The sequence below is a fragment of the Pimephales promelas genome, chromosome 3 (assembly GCF_988280905.1).
Source record: "Pimephales promelas chromosome 3, fPimPro1.hap1.1, whole genome shotgun sequence".
Taxonomy (NCBI): Eukaryota; Metazoa; Chordata; class Actinopteri; order Cypriniformes; family Leuciscidae; genus Pimephales; species Pimephales promelas.
In genome coordinates, this window is record NC_142771.1 from 39,725,360 (window position 1) to 39,745,778 (window position 20,419).

At 38.5% G+C, this 20,419-nt stretch overlaps 3 protein-coding genes across 6 annotated transcripts in view; all 3 read right to left on the reverse strand.

Moving 5' to 3' along the window:
- The window catches only part of LOC120492267 (uncharacterized), a 70,662-nt gene extending 57,541 nt beyond the window's left edge, over positions 1-13,121 (reverse strand). For 2 of the 3 annotated variants that reach the window (XM_089128870.1, XM_089128871.1), the window contains exons 1-3: positions 13,015-13,120; positions 10,086-12,167; positions 5,007-5,129 (exon numbers count right to left, since the gene is read on the reverse strand). In XM_089128870.1, coding sequence (XP_088984996.1) covers positions 5,007-5,129; positions 10,086-12,112 — 2,150 coding nt within the window. In that variant the 5' untranslated portion in view covers positions 12,113-12,167; positions 13,015-13,120. Of the gene's footprint in view, positions 1-5,006; positions 5,130-10,085; positions 12,168-13,014 lie in introns of all 3 variants that reach the window. The other variant, XM_089128872.1, reaches the window with a different exon arrangement.
- A 1,662-nt stretch (positions 13,122-14,783) lies between these two features.
- Positions 14,784-15,529, reverse strand: LOC148982091 (protein NATD1-like). Its single transcript, XM_089128884.1, has 3 exons — positions 15,274-15,529; positions 15,003-15,121; positions 14,784-14,921 (listed from the first exon to the last, which is right to left on the reverse strand). Exons 1-3 carry the CDS (start codon positions 15,437-15,439, stop codon positions 14,802-14,804), a joined length of 405 nt encoding a protein of 134 aa, XP_088985010.1. The 5' UTR covers positions 15,440-15,529; the 3' UTR covers positions 14,784-14,801.
- A 172-nt stretch (positions 15,530-15,701) lies between these two features.
- LOC120492244 (dehydrogenase/reductase 7Ca) lies at positions 15,702-19,295 on the reverse strand. Of its 2 annotated transcripts, XM_089128881.1 has the most exons (8): positions 18,834-19,295; positions 18,215-18,256; positions 17,556-17,709; positions 16,976-17,088; positions 16,664-16,874; positions 16,487-16,579; positions 16,050-16,205; positions 15,702-15,918 (listed from the first exon to the last, which is right to left on the reverse strand). In XM_089128881.1, the coding sequence occupies exons 2-8, from the start codon at positions 18,233-18,235 to the stop codon at positions 15,707-15,709; spliced, it is 960 nt and encodes a 319-aa protein (XP_088985007.1). In that variant the 5' UTR covers positions 18,236-18,256; positions 18,834-19,295; the 3' UTR covers positions 15,702-15,706. The 2 variants fall into 2 exon arrangements, with proteins under 2 accessions (XP_088985007.1, XP_039546349.2); XM_039690415.2 differs by lacking the exons at positions 18,215-18,256; positions 18,834-19,295 and having other exon boundaries at positions 16,976-17,101; positions 17,556-17,636.
- Positions 19,296-20,419: the final 1,124 nt, after the last annotated feature.

The window sequence follows — 20,419 nt, forward strand, 5'->3', positions numbered from 1 at the left end:
TGCATGGTCACAGACATCAGCGTCCACTCTGAAACCAGTTATTTCTCTATACAAACAGGCAATTAAGATATTTGACAAAAAACCCATGATATACCATCATTGTAATATTATAAAGAAGCATAAGCTTTTTACTTTTGAAAACTTTGTAAATTTTAGTATTTTGAAATTGACTTTTAAATGTTTGAACAACTGTATGTCACCACTGTTCTCTGGCCTCATAGAGAGGCGTCAGGGCTCTTTAAGACCTTCCACCAGAGCCTCAGTTAGTGGGGATTGTGTGATACCGAAGTTTAGAAAATCTTTTGGTCAGTCTAGCTTCTCCTTCAGAGGGGCTACACTATGGAATTCTCTCCCAATTGGACTCAAACTGCAGAGGAATATTAACATCTTCACCAGAGACCTTAAACAGTGGCTGAAATCGGGCCAAAGTTGTTCCCATGTGTAAATGATCTTTGTCTTGTTTTATAATGTGTTTTTATCTGTAGTAAAAGCCCCTATGGACAGGTGTTGAAAATTAGCACATGTGCTATTACACTTTAAACAATGCATCTGGTTCGTCCAATGTTATTGCTATGTCCATATTAAATAAATAAATAAATAAATAAATAATAAAAAAAAAAGTTTCCGTTAGCCTGATGGACGACGTAGAGGATATCAAGAGTTCAGATGCAAAAGCCTCTAAGTGCCATTCAAAATTTCTTCTAGAATGATCATTTTTATCAAGCTTGTATATTTAAGTTCAGTGATTTCACTTAAATGGCAATGATAATTACCTATTAATTGTTAAGTGAAATTACTGAACTTAAATGTACAAGTTTGATAAAAATCATCATTAAAGAAGAAAATTTCAAATGGCATTTAGAGGCTTTTGCATCTGAACTCTTCATATGTTTCTCCAGATGTCTTGAACATTTGTCGAATATTACAGTCGATTATGTTCATCGACTGGCTAATGATTTTCCTCCAGCTCCCCAGAGCAAGAGAGAAGGGGTTTAAATATTACATTTCTCAGTATTTGCATCATTTAGAAGGGAACGTTAAGTCACAACAACATCCATGCTCAGACTGATCTCATGAAATTGCGTATGTATGACACGTATCACGTATTTTTGGCATGCTATCAACACGCATTATCTCTTTTCAGCGTGTTTATGAATACCGTTGACTTAACGTTATTATTGTATATATATATATATATATATATATATATACACAGTGTATATATATATATATAGCATATGACCTACCTCAACCCCAACCTACCCGTCACTCCTACCATCCTAGGAAAAAATAAATATCGCTCCCCAGATGTAGATCTACATTTTGTTTTGTTTCGCTCGGACATTTGACATCGTGTACATACGCGGTACACGTGGAATCACTCGGACATTAAAGGGTTAGTTCACCCAAAAATGAAAATTAAGTCATTAATTACTCACCCCCATGCTGTTCCAACCCCGTAAGACCTTCGTTCATCTTCGGAACACAAATAAAGATATTTTTGATTTAATCTGAGAGCTGTATCACTCTTCCATTGGCTTCCTAAGGGACTGGCTCTTGACGGCCCATAAAGTCATTAAAGAAAAGGTTTAAATATTCCATGTGCCTACAGTGGCTCAATTATAAGTTTATCAAGCGACGAGACTACTTTTTGTGCGAAAAAAACATAAATAACGACTTTATTCCACTATTCTATTACTTCCTTATGGGCGCATGCGCGAGAACTGAGACGAGGACGTTCTCATTCGTCTACTTCTTGTTACCGGCTGCTCACCACTTAGGAGTTTTACCGCCCCCTACCGTATAAAATAATGATCCATATATAAGGCGCTCCGGATTATAAGGAACACTGTTGTTTTTTGAGAAGATTAAAGGCTTTTAAGTGCACAGCGCGCATCTTCCTCTGCTTGTAAACAGAAGGTTTTGCGCTTCCAGCTATATCAGCACATCATCTTATACGGTAGGTGGTGGTAAAACTCCTAAGCGGTGAGCAGCCGGTAACAAGAAGTAGACGAATGAGAACGTCCTCGTCTCAGTTCTCGCGCATGCGCCCATAAGGAAGTAATAGAATAGTGGAATAAAGTCGTTATTTATGTTTTTTTCGCACAAAAAGTAGTCTAGTCGCTTGATAAACTTATAATTGAGCCACTGTAGGCACATGGGATATTTAAACCTTTTCTTTAATGACTTTATGGGCCGTCAAGAGCCAGTCCCTTAGGCAGTCTATCTAGGACTGATCTAGCTCTCAGATTCAATCAAAAATATCTTTATTTGTGTTCCGAAGATGAACGAAGGTCTTACGGGGTTGGTACAGCATGGGGGTGAGTAATTAATGACTTAATTTTCATTTTTGGGTGATCTAACCCTTTAATGTTGCCATGCTACGTGCTCAAGCTATGCGATTTGGTAACTGTTATATCTCTCTATACATTATAAAATGTGAAATCATGCGTTAGAAAGTGCATTTTCCAGAACAGTTTGTGTTGGCCATTGTTTTGTTAATGATGTTCAGAGGCTATGTTGTTGACAACCACTGATATAGATCAGTGTTGACAACTACTATACATGTCATACAGGGAGTAAAGGTATCCGACGTTGGTTTGTTCGTTATCAAGTTAGGCTGTTTAACACATATTAGGCTGTTCACACATATTTCTAAACAGGTCTCCCTTGCAAAATAGGTTCTAAACCCAGGGGCTTCTCCTGGTTAAAGGGTATAATATAATAAATAATTAGTAGCCTAAAAACTTCCTTCTAGTTGTCATGGATACGCAACGCTCCACTCGGTAAAGCGACTGCTTGGGTGCGGTGACAAAATGTGAAATATCGTTTACTTTTCACAATGCAGCAGCGCCTGGCTCCACCCAAATATGAGAGAAAACTGTGTTGGTTGACTTGACAATGAACAAACGAACATAGTTTTAGACAAATATATTTAGATAGCTAAGCTTTAGATAGCCGGTCCACTGATGTAGGATGTAAACAACGGCAACCGGAACCGAAGTACCCAACATCCGCCCTCAAGGCGGAAGTTAGCATTTTTCTCGTGCACAGAGTCAATAGGCTTTATGCCATGCGTCACGTGACCAAACCGGAAAACGGGTCTCATCGCATCCGCTTGTCAGAGAAAGTGTTAACGGCCGTAAGAACCGACTACGATATCTATGGATATTTAAGATAATTAGCTAACCTAACTAGTTCACTTTGTTATTGGCGTTTTATTCCATTTAAATATCTAAACGTTACTGTGAAGAATAAAAAATATAAAACGTTTAAATACTAATCTGCACATGTGAGGGATATTGTTTATGCTAATCTTTGCTCACTCCTTTTAAGTTATCTTGAGTAAAACGGCAAAAAATTTCATGAAAAACATACAAAAGACCTGGACCGGAAGCGATTCGACCTGTTTTACAGAGAATGCGGAAGTAAGTTGTGCATAAAGCCTATTGCGAGTTATCAGGCCAATACTAAGGGGGAAAAAATACTAACCTTTTTCCCTCTCAGAAGTTTATCTCATAGACTTTATATCATGCATTTCTGACTTTATATCACGCATTTCTGACTTTATATCATGCATTTCTGACTTTATATCATGCATTTCTGACTTTATATCACCCAATTGTGACTTTATATCTCGCAATTCTGACTTTATATCTTGCAATTCTGAGAAATAAAGTCAGAATTGCGAGAGGTAAACTCCCAATTGTGAGAAAAAAAAAGTCAGAATTGTGAGATAAAAAGTCGCAATTACCTTTTTTATTTTCCATTCTGTGGCGGAAACAAGCTTCCATAGTTCCCGGCTTACAGTGGAATCCAAAATGCCGGCCAACATTAAAAGCCCAAACGTCGGCTTTTAATGTTGGCGGTGCGGTCTTGAATCAGGCTTGAACGGAGTGCAGCTGCTGTCCGTCATCGCGCTGTTTTGCTAAGGGCTAAAGCGCGACTTGTACAATGCTGAACGCTCTCACTAGAGTGTAGCCCACAGCGCCGCCACTGGCCTGGATGGCTGAATCGATTCATAGGATTTGATGAATCGATATTGACTTGAGAAGCAAAAAATTGCAATGCAATCGATATTTTTACCCAGCCCTACTAAAATAAACAAAGGGTATCTGCAGTCTGTAGATTTTTTGGGTTAAAAATTATCCAAAATAAATTTTTGAGAAAATACATAACAGTGTTCAAAACTCTCTGCTTCTTAGCTTGGTTCAAAGCGTTAAGCTTGTAATAATGTTTTTAATTCCAGTGGTACTGGTGCATTTCTGCGGGAGATTCGAGCATGTGTTTGAGTCATTCCGTCACAACTGTGCACATAAAGGAGTCTTGGTTAGTAGGCTATATTGAGTCATTACGTCACATCTGTACACATAAAGGAGTCTCGGCTAGATTGAGTGTGAGGATGTTGGAGGTGGAGATTTATAGCCTTTTCTCACAGCACTTGATATAATTAAACTTATCAATTTGATGGCGAATCCAGAAAGGTTCAAACAACAATCACCAGTGACAACAGACTCACCCGCTGTAAAAAGACAGACAAAAGAGACTGCAACTGGACATGCGAAAACAAGGATTCATATCAGAAGGACATTACATGTAGTCACGCAATGCTGACTTTGTTAACATTAACTATTTGAGAACAAAGTATAATTTGCATGGTTTTACATTATATGATAAGCAATTGTTATATTTAATCAGCGCGATTTACTGCAATGTCAGAACCAGAACAAAAGTGGATGTTTCTTACTTGTTCAGTTTACATTTTTAGTTTTCATTGAAAACTATAATGTTGGTCATACTTCCAAAAAGAATAATATGTAAATCTGAATGCCAGTATCCACACCGTCGCGGTGACTGACAGCCTCACACTCTCCTCAAACACCGAGGCACAACTCACGTAAAGTTGATGATTCCGCAAATGTCTACAATTGCAGATTTCAAACAGAGATGGTGACAAAGAGGAAAAACTGCGGACTGCAGCTTTAAGTGCACACGAATATACTCACACAGGGCCGAAGGGCACGGCTTCATTACAAAGATCAGTGGGGTGAATCATGTGTCTGTTAGTCTTCACTGACACACATCTGGATACTGGAGATGCTTCTATCTTTCTCTTCCTGCTGATGATACTGAGAAAAAAAAGATATATTTCAGATCATAATGAGATATACACTACTGTGCAAAAAAAATCGTGTATTTTCACCTCCCAAAAACAGCTTTAAGTCGGTTATTTATATATTTTGTCAGTAGGAAATATCAGTTTTTACATTTAATTATTTTGCCATTAATTGCAATAATCAAGTGAGTTTTTTGTATGAGTCTGACAACAGTCGGTATGATCTGATCTCACCATCATCGAGTTGTGATTAATTAATTTAATTAATTTAAATGCATTGTTATATACATATATAATTTGCATGTGTTTTTAAGTCTTGCCAGCTTAAGCGTTCAGGCAATGTTAATGGTTTCCATTACACGAGACTAGATGTTAAAACTTCAGACTGATTTGTACTCAGCCGTCGCCAAGATTAGCACAAACTAAAACATAGCTTTACAGTAAACTATGCTTCTCCATCCATTTACACTTCTTTCCATATGGTGATGTGACTCTCCATCTGTCCGGCGTTAACGGCTACAGTGTACTTGGCATGTCAGCACACACGACGGCTGCAACTACACTGTGGTCTCCCCAGTGGACCAGCACCACAACCGTCTGGATTGAGCCGAGTAGGGGACATCTCTAAGGTCTTCAAGTGGGCTTCTTCCGTCCTCAGTGTTTCATCGACTAGCCCACGACACCTCAAGAGGGCTCGACAGTGACTCTGGCGTCCCAGACTCACCCCCCTCCGTCCCCCACTCAGCCCAGCTTACTGACCTCTACATCGCTCCTGCTGCTGAGGTGGCTCCATCCTAGTAATTCACATGTGACCAAACCTCTATCTCACAATCTCTCCGCAACCCAACCATAAGCGCCAACCCGTTTGACTAAGGCTGTTGAGCCCCACTGTCTTCGTTAAAGTAGGTTCAGTGGCAACGGTTCAGTATGGCATACCACCTACCGCAAAACACCATTTCTGCCCAAACACAACCCCTCATTCATGCAACATACACAAAAATGTAATAACTGTAATTAAACTATACAAATAAACTAACAGACTCTTCAAGTTTGTACATAGCCAGCCAAAATCTTTCCGTCTCAACCACAGCCAGTTGCTGCTCCTTTCTGCTGCTTCAGATAAGTTCTTTACTGTGCGACGCAACTCTTGGCCACTGAATCCGACGTGTCTGAGGAACCGGGTTGTAGAGTGTGCCACAAATCCTCGACAACCCACTTCCACTGGATAAACCTGCACTCTCCATCCTCGCTGCTCTGCCTCAGTGGCCAGATGAGCATACCGCAGTTTCTTCCTCTCATATACCGCATCCTCCCATTGCACTGTTAACTATATCAGTTGAACAATGCGTGCTGATCCAGACCACAAAACAATATCTGTTTCGTACGTTAGTGGTAGCAATCTCAGGTGGAAAAATAAGCCGTTGTTCTGGGGGAGAATTGGTTTTAACACCTTTTCTTGGTGGTTACTCATCTGGGCAGAGGAATATAGTCTTCTGCATGTAATGTTTTGCTAGAACAGGCAGAAACTTATTGGTCATACTATGCTTGCCTTCCAATGCTAAAGCCAGACATCGCAGTACTTGGTCATGGCGCCAAGTAAACCGACCTTAGCTAAGTGCCACCTTGTGGCAGGTGATGAACACAAAGGACAAGAGGGATCCTATCCTACCCAGAGGTTTAGGTTCTGCGGTGATGGGAGGACATCATATCCATGCTCCTCTTCCATGCTGTAACTGTCCCACCATATCCCCGATTTGAAGGGCAGTCTTTGCCTCTACCAGAGATTTTTTTGCTGACCACTTTCTACCAGTTTTTAACACAGGGGCTGCCTCCCTTACACATTTGTCATGTGACTCTACTAAGGTCATTTCCAGTCTGACCTTGGCGCACTTAAACTCGTCGGTTAAAGCAGAGACTGGCAGCTGCAATATTAGTGCAATAGAGGGCTTAAATTGCATTGGTGTCCATTCAATGTTACAGTATCTGTTAACTTCCCCAATAACCGATTAGTGCAGGCTACTGTTGTAGTCATGGTTGTCATGTCATCCATGTATACTCTGATTGGTGGTAGTCGCATCCCAGAAGCCAAGCGCTCTCCTCCTACTACCCATCTTGATGCCCTTGATGACCAAACCGGAAAACAGGTCTCATCGCATCCGCTTGTCAGAGAAAGTGTTAACGGCCGTAAGAACTGACTACGATATCTATGGATTTTTAAGGTAATCAGCTAACCTACCTAGTTCACTTTGTTATTGGCGTTTTATTCCATTTAAATATCCATTTAATATTCCATTTAATATCGGCCGTTAACACTTTCTCTGACAAGCGGATGCGATGAGACCTGTTTTCCGGTTTGGTCACGTGACGCTCGGCATAAAGCCTATTTATGTTTGATTATGTTCCTGAAAATGATGATTGTAATTCAGCGCATTTTATGGAAGACAGCTTCCAGAATCTCCACGACTTCAATGCCGAATTCAACAAGAAACTGTTACTAAAACATGAAGCAGTTTCAACTTTAAAACCAGAGGCAGCAGTTGTTGGGCCACAACCTGTAAGTAGGCTAAGACTTCATAATTTTGAATGTATTTGCATGTGTTTTATTTTTATCAAATGCCAGCGCTGGCTTCATAACCACTAGGCTAATAGTTATGCTATTTCGTGTCTACGACAAACGCGTACAAACATTATGGACCTGAATTTGTATATCTACTAATGTTGTAAATGTATTTTCATGTATATATGCTTCATGACGTTATTTTCGATTTGATCAAGAACGTAAACCAATGCCATTGCTGTTTGTGTATATAGTAGCCAGTCAGTTCGATGTTATTTTAATCAGTGTAGAATGTGTAAGATTAGTGCTCCGAGGACAAGAAATTAAAACCAATGCAAAATGATGAATGTCCAAAAGATGGGACCCACAGACTGTTTTGAAATGGAGTTGCATAAATATGTTTTGCTTTTAAAACAGTGTGTTTGTGTGTGTGTGATTTTGGTTGGGTGACAGTTGTAGGTTACAGTTTGTCAAGAGTTTACAGTGTGACAAAAGCACAATGTTGTGTTTTATTGCGAATGTAGAAAAATATAAGAACAGTTTTTATGATTACACTGTTCTATCGCACCTCTCTCTCTCTCTCTCTCTCTCTCTCTCTCTCTCTCTCACACACACACACACTCCAGCATTGCAATCTTGACATCGCAGCCTGTTCATTATGCGGTCACGACAAACGCGAATAGAGCACCAAATTCGCGCCTATCGCGTCTACTTCGACGCTAGTCCAAAGCGAGAATGCGCGTATAAAGCCAACGTTTGAACCATAGACTATAAAAAAAAGGTTGAACGCGCGTTTAAAATAAAGTCAAAGTTTGAAAGCCGATGCGCGTTCAGTGCATAGACGGTTCAGAGCTAGCCGATGGTACAGATTATGTGTCCCTAAAGAACCCGCGTATCTAACAGTAGTTCCGCATTACCTTAATTAAGATGCACGCGAGTATTATTTATTTTTGTACCGTGTATTCTCCGTTTAAATTCGTGCACCGAACCGTGACGCCCGTACCGTTTCGGTTCAATACAAATACATGTACCGTTCCACCCCTAAGGAACACACATGCACGTTTCGCCCATAAAGGTAATGGGCGTGAACCTTCCGGACAACATGCACTACAGTTTAGCCAATCACAACACACCGGCCTAAACTAACCAATCAGAGCTCACTGCCTGTTTCTGAGGGAGTGGTTTCATAGAATCAGGAAGTCGACCGGTCGTTCAAATGACAGAGGAGAGCGCGGCCTACAATAAAGGTGAAGTTTATGAAAAATAAGACTTTTTAAAAAAAGAAAAAACACAAATACATGTTATATTGCACCCCATAAACACAATCATGCAAAGAAAAAAAGCAGTAAACCACCCCTTTAAAAAGACGCTCACCGTCCATACTGGCTCTCTTACACCGTGTCCTAACTACACGCGACGCAATAAAATTCCAGCGACAGCAAGTGTGTCTGTCCACACTAGACGCGACGCGACTGTGAGACGCCACACATTCAGGACAGCGCGTGAGCAGAGTCTCTCTGTGAAAGCGCACTGCTGGCCCGCACTCGTATTGGAAATGGGTAAGGACATAATCAAATCAAGAAATAACATTATTAAAAATCAAAACATTAACAAAATATACTCATTGACTAATTTTGTTATGAAGTACAGTTGTATGTTTGCATATTATTCATTTTGAATGCTATATTACATGCTTTCAAAATCTGAGGTAAATTATCCGTTATCGCTTGTGGCACAGTGACCTATTTTTAACTAAAAATAAATAATGTGTACTTATAACCAGAGCAATTTCTTCATTCTGTCAGCCGCGACGTCGCAGAAATAGGAACCGTTTCTAAATTAGAAACTTTGCGTGTCGCCGTCGCGTCTGGTTAGGACAAAAACTCTGATTAAGATGGAAAAGATACCTTTTATCGCGCGTCACGGTGTCGCGTCTAGTTAGGACGCGGTGTTAGGGAATTTTGCAACTTCGAACATGACTGACAGATAGGGAACTTGACACTTCTAGAAAGATGTAAATAAATAAAGATTTTATGAATTACATTGTTACACCAGTAGGTTGCGACAAGTGATTTAATAAATGTATGTCACTGAATCAGTAATTAATGAGATTTGTTCTAAAACTATGAATCCTCCAGTAATGAAACTCCAGTAAATCATTGTATCATTCATTCAAAATTCTAAATTAAAGTAATAATAATAACAATAATAGTAATTTCAATTAATTATATATTTTTAAATAGACTGCAGCAATTAACATTTTGTCAGAACCTCTAGTAAATTACATATTTTGTTTAGTTGTCTATATTCAGAATTGTGACAAAATCTGGATCTCCATTTTAAACAAAACAAATTGTGATTCTCAAATCATCCAGAATCGTGCAGCTCTAGCAGATAGTGAATGATACTCACGCAGGGTCAGAGGTCACAGCAGGTCCATCACTGAGATTAGGGGGCAGACGCATGAAGTTGTTACTCTTCATGGACACACAGCTGAATCCTGAAGATGGTCCATCACTGAGATAAGGGGGCAGAATCATGGAGTTGTTACTCTTCATGGACACACAGCTGGATCCTGAAGATGGTCCATCACTGAGATAAGGGGGCAGAATCATGGAGTTGTTGCTCTTCATGGACACACAGCTGAATCCTGAAGATGGTCCATCACTGAGATAAGGGGGCAGAATCATGGAGTTGTTACTCTTCATGGACACACAGCTGGATCCTGAAGATGGTCCATCACTGAGATAAGGGGGCAGAATCATGGAGTTGTTACTCTTCATGGACACACAGCTGGATCCTGAAGATGGTCCATCACTGAGATAAGGGGGCAGAATCATGGAGTTGTTACTCTTCATGGACACACAGCTGGATCCTGAAGATGGTCCATCACTGAGATAAGGGAGATGAGGCATGGAGTTGTTGCTCTTCATGGACACACAGCTGAATCCTGAAGATGGTCCATCACTGAGATAAGGGGGCAGAATCATGGAGTTGTTGCTCTTCATGGACACACAGCTGAATCCTGAAGATGGTCCATCACTGAGATCAGGGGGATGATGCATGGAGTTGTTACTCTTCATGGACACACAGCTGAATCCTGAAGATGGTCCATCACTGAGATTAGGGGGCAGAATCATGGAGTTGTTGCTCTTCATGGACACACAGCTGGAACCTGAAGATGGTCCATCACTGAGATAAGGGGGCAGAATCATGGAGTTGTTACTCTTCATGGACACACAGCTGGATCCTGAAGATGGTCCATCACTGAGATAAGGGGGCAGAATCATGGAGTTGTTACTCTTCATGGACACACAGCTGGATCCTGAAGATGGTCCATCACTGAGATAAGGGAGATGAGGCATGGAGTTGTTGCTCTTCATGGACACACAGCTGAATCCTGAAGATGGTCCATCACTGAGATAAGGGGGCAGAATCATGGAGTTGTTACTCTTCATGGACACACAGCTGAATCCTGAAGATGGTCCATCACTGAACACAGGGGGATGATGCATGGAGTTGTTACTCTTCATGGACACACAGCTGAATCCTGAGGATTGTCCATCACTAAGATAAGGGGGATTAATCATGGAGTGGTTACTCTTCATGGACACACAGCTGGATCCTGGAGATGGTCCATCACTGAGATAAGGGGGATTAATCATGGAGTTGTTACTCTTCATGGACACATAACTGAATCCTGAAGATGGTCCATCACTGAGATAAGGGGGATTAATCATGGAGTTGTTACTCTTCATGGACACACAGCTGAATCCTGAAGATGGTCCATCACTGAGATAAGGGGGATTAATCATGGAGTTGTTACTCTTCATGGACACACAGCTGAATCCTGAAGATGGTCCATCACTGAGATAAGGGGGCAGAATCATGGAGTGGTTACTCTTCATGGACACACAGCTGGATCCTGGAGATGGTCCATCACTGAGATAAGGGGGATTAATCATGGAGTTGTTACTCTTCATGGACACACAGCTGAATCCTGAGGATTGTCCATCACTAAGATAAGGGGGATTAATCATGGAGTTGTTACTCTTCATGGACACACAGCTGAATCCTGAAGATGGTCCATCACTGAGATAAGGGGGATTAATCATGGAGTTGTTACTCTTCATGGACACACAGCTGAATCCTGAAGATGGTCCATCACTGAGATTAGGGGGCAGAATCATGGAGTTGTTACTCTTCATGGACACACAGCTGGATCCTGGAGATGGTCCATCACTGAGATAAGGGGGATTAATCATGGAGTTGTTACTCTTCATGGACACACAGCTGAATCCTGAAGATTGTCCATCACTGAACACAGGAGGAATACCCATGGAGTTGTTACTCTTCATGGACACATAACTGAATCCTGGAGATGTTGTTCTCTGAGTGTGAACAGACGCCTCCTCCTCTTTCTCCTCACACACACTCATTTTACAGGCAGGTTTCTGTTTCTCTTCTTCCAAGAAGACAAATTTGATTTCAGGCCTGTTTGTGGCAAGAAAAACAAGAATAACACACTGAATTTTGACAATTAAATTAAAATGAATCTATTGGGTTTACCTATTTCAATCTTATTTCAGAAACTTTCTGAAATGGACATTTTAATTTAACAATGTTTTTTTGTTTGTTTGTTTGTTTTTTCCCCCTATTGTGCAATGTGCGGTTAAGTTTTGTATTTTCAAATTTCTGATAATGTTTATGTACCCCTGAGTTTCTCTCTGCACCAGCTTAAATCGTAACAAATTAAGTGTTTACAGATAGCATAGAACCAGATAACATTAAACATCTATTAATGTTTTATGGAAGAACGTTTGTTCATAACTTTGAGAGAAGCTTGAGAGAACGTTAGTCAGAGTTATGAGAACGTTTCCTGTTACGTAAACAACTCAACTTTTTAATAAAATTTCGCTATATTTAATTGAAAATATGCTAATTTACATGATATATCATGTCATTCATAATTGAATAAGTCGAGGTAAGAAACGTATTGTGTTTCTTAACATATTATACAAATAAGAGTGAATGTACGTTACGGCCTGTTTTTTTTTTTTTTTTTTTTTTAGCCCAATATGTTTTGTTTCTGTATTCATACATCAGTTCAAAACAGTTTATTATTCTTTTCAGGTAACAGCACAGCAAGCTACAATCAGAAATACAATCTGTGTCATGGGTAACTTATTACAGTTTACATCGTGAAATGCGTCAGATAATATAGTTTTAACGTGTTTGAGTTCGGTATAACACGCAGATGCTCTCCCTCTATCGATTGTTTTTATTGATGCTATTGATATTATAGAAAACTATATTATAGAAAACGTTTTAACAAACTTACAATGTTTGAGGCCATTTCTTATCTTGAATTCTCTGAAATGGAGTCTAATTGTTGGTTTCGACCGCTTTCGGTTTCACTCTCAGGCGAACTCCGTAAACATCAAGCCCCGCCCCAAACTGGACACGTGCTCTCTACGTCAACTGCATTGGCCCAAAGAAGTGCCACTTAAAATGAAATGAAGGAGGTATATAATTTCAATTCAGAAGTAAATATATAGCCCTCTTATACTGTCTATGTATATAACCTAAACGAATAAACGCTTTTTAGCTGATAGATGAATTGGGTTAGTTATGGCGATGTGGGACAAGCGAATATGTAAATATCACCCATTATAGATTGTAAAGCGTTTTTCATGTCATTGAGGAGAGCAGGACAGTTGTAAAAGCAGGAACCCCATGTAAAAAAAATTCATCCATGTAATAATATGCAAAGTTGTAATAAATAATGTAGCCTATGTAATAAGTTATAAGTAGTGTAATAGTAAAGTAATGTAATGAAAAGCAAGTTATTTAAAAAAATCAAATAATGTTAATTAAAATTGAAGAAATTATTACTTTTATTCAGCAATGACACAGTCAGTTAAATTCGATCAAAAGTGACAATGTTTATCACTAATGTTCTATATTTCAATTAAATGGTGATTTGTAACCTTTGGCTAAAAGCATTAAGAAAGCAGACACCTACAGTATTTCACCACCCAGTAAAATAAATAAAAATACCTCAATGATATGAAGGACCCTGCTGGTTCAAATTGGATTAAATGCCAGAGACACGTCTTCCAAACAATACAAGTTTAAAGCTTATTTCAGAAAAAATCCTTTCCCCACTAAAAGCTTTCCAGAGAGGATGAACAAACAGAACAACGAACAAACTACTTGCAAAAAAAAACATCCCAAAATTTATTTTTTTTTAAATCTGAAAAAAAAGATTTGCACGCGAAAATTGGACAAAAGGCTCACAAAATACAATTGTCCAGAGCCCACGAATAAAGTGCAAAAAGTAGCCTACAAGGTGTGCTTGCACTCAGTAAAAGCTAAAACTTAAAGATTTCTAAAAATGTTCCCATGACAGTTTACCAATTAAAAACACATAGTTAATAAGACACTATAATAAATCCAACATCAACAGAAACGACAAAATCACACATTGAATCAGTCCAGCAAACATGTGACACTCAAGACTGGAGTAATGATGCTGAAAATTCTGCTTTGATCACAGGAATAAATTACATTTACATTACATTTAGAAACAGTTATTTAGAATTTTGAACAGGTTTTCTATTGCAAAATATAGTAAGACGAGCAAGAACGGCCAAACACTGAATTATCTGTCAAAACATGTTTTTACTTCCTGGATTTTCCTGGAGTGCAAAAAGTGCAAAGTGAATTACAAACAAATGAACAGAAGCAAACATTTCGGCACGTTGCTAATGCTATCTTCAGTGTTTACTCTGCAACAAACATTCACCTTTTGTATATATATATATATATTGCAATAATTTATATTTTACAACATTACTAATTTTACTGTTATCTTGTTTATTCCAAACATTTGTCTTGTAGTGTACATTAATAAAATAATAATATAATAGTCTGCCAGCTGCTTGTGTGTTCCAGGCGGTTTTGTGTTTTGTATAGTAACTAGGGAGTTGTTACTAAGTTTTTCTGGGTGGTTGCTAGGCTGTTGTCAGTGGATTGGTCACTTATATGGTTGACGTAAAACCTACATAAAACGATCATAAAATAAACACAGAGGTAAAATCTGATGAATAAGGTTTGATTCTGCCTTTATTGATCTTCAATATGAGCCTGGTATCCAAGATGTTGATTTTCATCCACATATTTCCTAATGTACCAACAGGAGATCCTCGCTTTCATATTTTCTTCAACAACGAAATCCAGAGCCGCCTGAAGAAGAAAAGAAGTCGATGATTGAGTTGCAGGAAACAGCAGAAGTTGAGTAAGTGAGGGAGTGTAAAGCGGTCTGACCTTCGCCAGGTGTGCAGCAACACCTTTACCCCTGTGAGATTGAGGGACCTCAGTAGACATCAACTCCACCAGCTGATCATGAGTGATAGTGTACTTCAGCACTGCACTACTCGCTGCTCCTGCTCACAGACACAGACACGGGGACATTGTTATCAGTGATGCAGACTGGCTCATAGAGTGGTGCCTATCTAGGGGACATCAGCGCGACTAAATCTGCTGTTTTGATGCTCACTAGGTTTGAGACAGAATGAATAACGTTATTTTCTCTTACCGTCGCAGTCGAGAGTGATTGTGAAACGCTGATTCAGTCTGTCGTGAGTCACACACAGATTCGAGGCGTCGGATCCACAACATGTGTGTTTTAGGAGTCGCTGACTGTTCTTATATCCTCGAGTGAACCGAAACATGAAGTTTACAGACAGTAAGTGTCGCGCCATGATGTGACGTCACCAAACACTGTATTTCAACAATAACAACAGCAGAGGGCGCTGTGATCATGTTTATTGTTTATTCCTCTCTCACAAGATAGATAGATAGATAGATAGATAGATAGATAGATAGATAGATAGATAGACAGACAGACAGACAGACAGACAGACAGACAGACAGACAGACAGACAGACAGACATAATCTTGCTGATTTATTTATTGAATTCTCTTCTAATTGTAGCACAGTAACACATTCTCCACTTTTACACTGTCCTTCAATCCTCAGACATCTCCACCGCTGCAGTGTTTCTGACTCCTGCTGCCATGATGGAGAAGAACAGGTTTGGGAAGAGAGATCTGGCATAGAGCGCTGCTTTAGGGATGAAGGAGTGGGACATTAAAATCTCCTTCTTCTTGCTACTCAGAGTCTTCAGGATCTCAGTGGCCATTTCTTCAGCGTTCACACCACAGGAGTTCGCTTTGAGGTCTGCAGTTTCCAGTCAGTGTCCAAGCAGGAGGTCCAGGGGAATATAGTGGACAATACAAACACACAAGGAAGAAGTTATGATCTACAAACCGTGATCTTTACACTATGAACTGACGGTGATGTTCACTCACGTGTCCACATGGCTTTCGCTGCGTCCTCGTCCTTTGAGTTTGTGTCTGGAGTTTTTATGAAGGTGTGGTTGACGGTGCTGACGGTTATCCCATATTCCTGAACCTCAGCCCGCAGACACTCAAAGAAAGCCTGAACGGCATGCTTGGACGCAGCATCTGAGCAATGCAGAACGTCTTACACTCAACATATGCATTGATTTATTGCTGCTGATTAACTGTATGAACATTAAAGTTATAGTTCACCCAAAAGTAAAACTCCTCATGTAATTTCAAACCCATATGCTGTTGTGTTTTCCGTAGAGCAGTTTATTTAATGATCTTTAAGCTGGAAAAGAGCTGCATGATCATTCTTCAAACTTACGAAAATAACAGCATGCATGTTTGGAGCGAGATGAATGTGAGTAAATGATGACCGAATTGATCTCTTTAAAACTCACAGGTGGCGCGGAAGGGGACGGTCAGTTTCCCCTGAATGCTGTTGACTAGAAGAATGTGACCCGTTCTTCTGGAGATCAGCGACTGAAGGACGCCTGCGACCGTGAATAAGATCAGTTTAAAACGCTTGAACACGACTGAGAGTTATTGTTGACCGCTGTGTGGGAGTTACATGTTACCCTTAACCAGTGTGATGGGCCCAAAGTAGTTGACGTCCATGACAATCCTGTCCATCTGGAGGGACAGACTGTGTACAGGAGCCTTCACCTTCATGCTGGTGTTGAAGACGAGGACATCCAGACAGCCGTAACACTCCAGGATCTCAGAGATGATCTCAGGAACGCTCTCCATGTTACTGAAGTCCAGCTCCACCAGTTTGGGTGGAAACGTCTAAGCAGGAAAGTTAGAATTGAAGTCACAGCGCAAATTACAACCACAACTTTAACAAATATAGAGTTCTGTCATATTGTTAATGATAATTCTGGACTCACAAGTGCTGGATCTGATTCACTCATCAGATGCTCAGCAAAAGTCTCCAACTTTTCCCAGTTATTTCCACAAAGGATCAGTCTGGCTCCACCAGTATGGAAGAGTTTTGCACATTCTAAAAATAAAAACTGTTCAACCAATCAATATTCAATTCATCGGCACACGTATATCATCTATGGTTCATCACTCTATCATTCCTAACATGCAGTACATTTTCTTATCCTCAATATGTCACAATATACTAAAATTACAAATTGTATATATGAGTTTTCAATTATCACTTTGTTGTTTGTTTTGCTCTCCCAGTTTTAATCTATCAATTTATCAATTTTGAGAGTTTTTTGAGGATTGAGAGTTTTAAACTCTCAATCCCTCAATGAGCAATGGCTAACTTAGCTCTCTGTTTTTATCCTGCTAAATTGTCATGCCAAATTATAAGTAATAAAGTTGAGATCATATTTCTATATTACACATTTCTGATTTACCCTTTTATAGAACTACTTCCTTAAATTACAATAGAGACATATTCGTTTTAAGGTACTGCATGACAGGAATGATCCAGTTGTTCTGAAAAAGTAGCACCATTTCCGAGTGTTGAGAGTGAATCTGTAATCAGCACCACTTTGTTCCTCACAGTTGTCTTGGCTAAATGCCTGAGTATCAGACTGTAGAGATAAAAGACACCAGCTGCGACCACCACTGAGAGCACAGGCCAAACCGAGGTCACATCCAGCCTCTGAAAGAGACATTAAAACAACGAAGAATTATTACATCAAAATAAGAAATATTTTAACATTTGCTCAGTCTAACGTAATTTCAAACCTTTTCTGCAAAAAATATAATATTATACAGTTTCGATGGCTGTTTTGAAGAATGTCCTGTAATGGGATTTCACTGCAACCAGGATCTCAAAAGCTCCAAAAAGGTCAAAAACACTACCAATAGACTGTGACATGCATTCTGGATTAACATACTTAACAAGTTTTTATTTCTCAGAGGTTTCTCTTGAGAAAAAGACCCCAGTAATCTCATAAAAGAGTTTCAGACAAAATCTCAGCAATCTCTCAAACTGTCCTTAGATTTGCCAATGTACCTGTAAATATTCAAATATTTCATCAAATACTATCCATTTAAATTTTACAACTCACTCTTATGTCACTTTGGGAAAACAGAAGAAAGAAAGTCATTCAAGTCTTATACATTTGCTTTAATGCTTTATAAAATAAAAAATAATTTCTTACCATAATATCACTTATACCCATGGTGTTTCAGTAATGTTAGACCTTAAATAAAGGAAAAATAATATACATTAATAAGAATTATAGCCATTTATAAAGTTATGGATTGACTTAAATGTTATATCAAACTCTCTGAATCTTATTTTAGGCAACCATGTCTATAACAGGACAAAGTATAATCTATGAAACCGGATTATGTTTGAATTTACTGCATTTTGCCTTTGTTGATCAGTAATGTAGTAATAGTTCTATTATATTTTGGCTTAAAATAAGAGTAGTTTATTTATATATTGCTGAAAAAGCACAGATATTTGTGACAATCTATATATTACTTTATATTAAACAATAGCCAAGTCACAAAGTGAAACTCTCTAAAGTCAGTCATGGAAGCTCTGTGTGAAGAAAAGCTCTAAATATATTCCAGAATTAGCCAAGAATTCCCAGCCTACATTTGTATTACTGCAGGACTGACTAAGAAACAACAACAAAATAAAAATCATTTGGTATTCACAACATTTTTGGTCATTACTAACAACACTGAGGTAATATGTTTTATCAAACCAGCACAACAGGACACAGTCAACACAACTAGACAGAGCTCATATTGTTCTTCATCACTTACCACTGAAACGAGTCTTTAAACGTGTCCTTTAGGATTAAATGAATCGGGATCGTCAGCTCACTTGCTCAGCTCTAAACACACACTGCAGGGTTTGAGTGCTTTTAATAGCCCACAGCTGAAGCTGTCGTGGGGAAAAACTGTTGTTAAGTTTAGAAGTAAAGCTTTAAATGGGTTGAGTCTTTGAACTGAGACTGAACTGATTCTTCCTCCTCAGAAAAGTCAAATTCACCATGATTTCAGAACAAAACTAATTAATTACCGGTATCCAAGGTATATACAAAGCTTAAAGTCCAATGTACGTAAGTTGAACTAATAATAATTTGGAAAACAACTGGAAGAAAATCTCAAATCTGATGTGTTTGCATGTGTTTGAGACACCATTAACCAGTTTAAAGTCTCTATTTCTTTAATGGAATTTAGTATCACCAGTTTTTGGGTGGGAAAAGGGTAGCAGTCAACTTTGATCATTTTTAGTTACTGACAAAACATGCAGAATTATAAAAACCTATTTTGGGGAAAATAAATAATAAGTAAAACTCTAATATGGTGAAAGACAAAATATTCCAACCTGAGTTTCACATACGAGTCTAAAGGAACAACTGGTGAACATTTGCTATTCAGTGTTTGGAAAATTACACTTAGCCAAAAATAAATACTATACATTTTTCTCCAACCAATCTATAATTTAACTAAATGTTTCATACAAATATCTATTTAATATAAAAGAAATTGCTCCAAATTAAATAATTGGTGATTTCAGAAATGTTGTTAAATAAATGGCCATATAAAAGTAGAAAAGCTCACATTATTTAGAGCAAAAGTGTCCCCAAGTCAGGGAAATTGCAGAATGAAGTTGATTGCTGTCTATGTGATCAGATTATCTATAAAGCATGGGATGGGCAACGATTAATCGCGATTAATCACATCCAAAAGTTTGTGTTTACATTAATATATGTGTGTGTGTAGTGCGTACAATTACTTTGTTTATAAAAATACATACATATGCATAAGAAATATTTGCATGTATACTTACGTATACATACGAATACATAATTTATATATAAATATAAATATATGTTAATAAATAATTTTTCTTAAATATATACATGCATGTGTGTGTATTATTATACAAAATAATTATACACAGTACACTCACATATATAATGTAAACACATCGTTGCCCATCCCTCTCTAGGTCAAGTCTCTTTGCAACTACAACTGAAATATTTTTAAGGACTTTTCTATTTGGGGTTGTCATTTACACGTTTATTTCTGGCAATAATTATGCCTTAATATTTATCCTGAGATTAATCTTGAAGCAGAAGGTGTTATGTTCCCTTTGAGAGTAATTAGCTTTTTTTTATTTGTTTATTTGACACCTAAAAAAGCTTTAGCCTAGAAAACATTCTTAAATGACATATATCATGTCCAGAAATACTCTACATAATAATAAAATATTTTCCTAATGGTAGAGGGGGTGATTTCGGACACAGCCTCTGTTATTGTAATAAGACATGTATTTATTATGTCTATGGTTTTTAACTGCTAATAATGATTGTTCCTTCCTGCTTGAAAGGGTAACAAAA

Excerpts from the sequence above, each read along its gene's own strand:
- LOC120492244 (XM_089128881.1), bottom strand. The coding sequence starts at position 18,235 with ATGGGTATAAGTGATATTATG. Across the intron at positions 17,710-18,214 it reads TGGGTATAAGTGATATTATG|AGGCTGGATGTGACCTCGGT; the intron begins GTAAGAAATTAT and ends TGTCTCTTTCAG. Across the intron at positions 16,580-16,663 it reads GCCCATCACACTGGTTAAGG|GCGTCCTTCAGTCGCTGATC; the intron begins GTAACATGTAAC and ends TCACGGTCGCAG.
- LOC148982091 (XM_089128884.1), bottom strand. The coding sequence starts at position 15,439 with ATGGCGCGACACTTACTGTCTGTAAACTTCATGTTTCGGTTCACTCGA. Across the intron at positions 15,122-15,273 it reads AATCACTCTCGACTGCGACG|GAGCAGCGAGTAGTGCAGTG; the intron begins GTAAGAGAAAAT and ends GTCTGTGAGCAG. Across the intron at positions 14,922-15,002 it reads TTGCTGCACACCTGGCGAAG|GCGGCTCTGGATTTCGTTGT; the intron begins GTCAGACCGCTT and ends TTTCTTCTTCAG.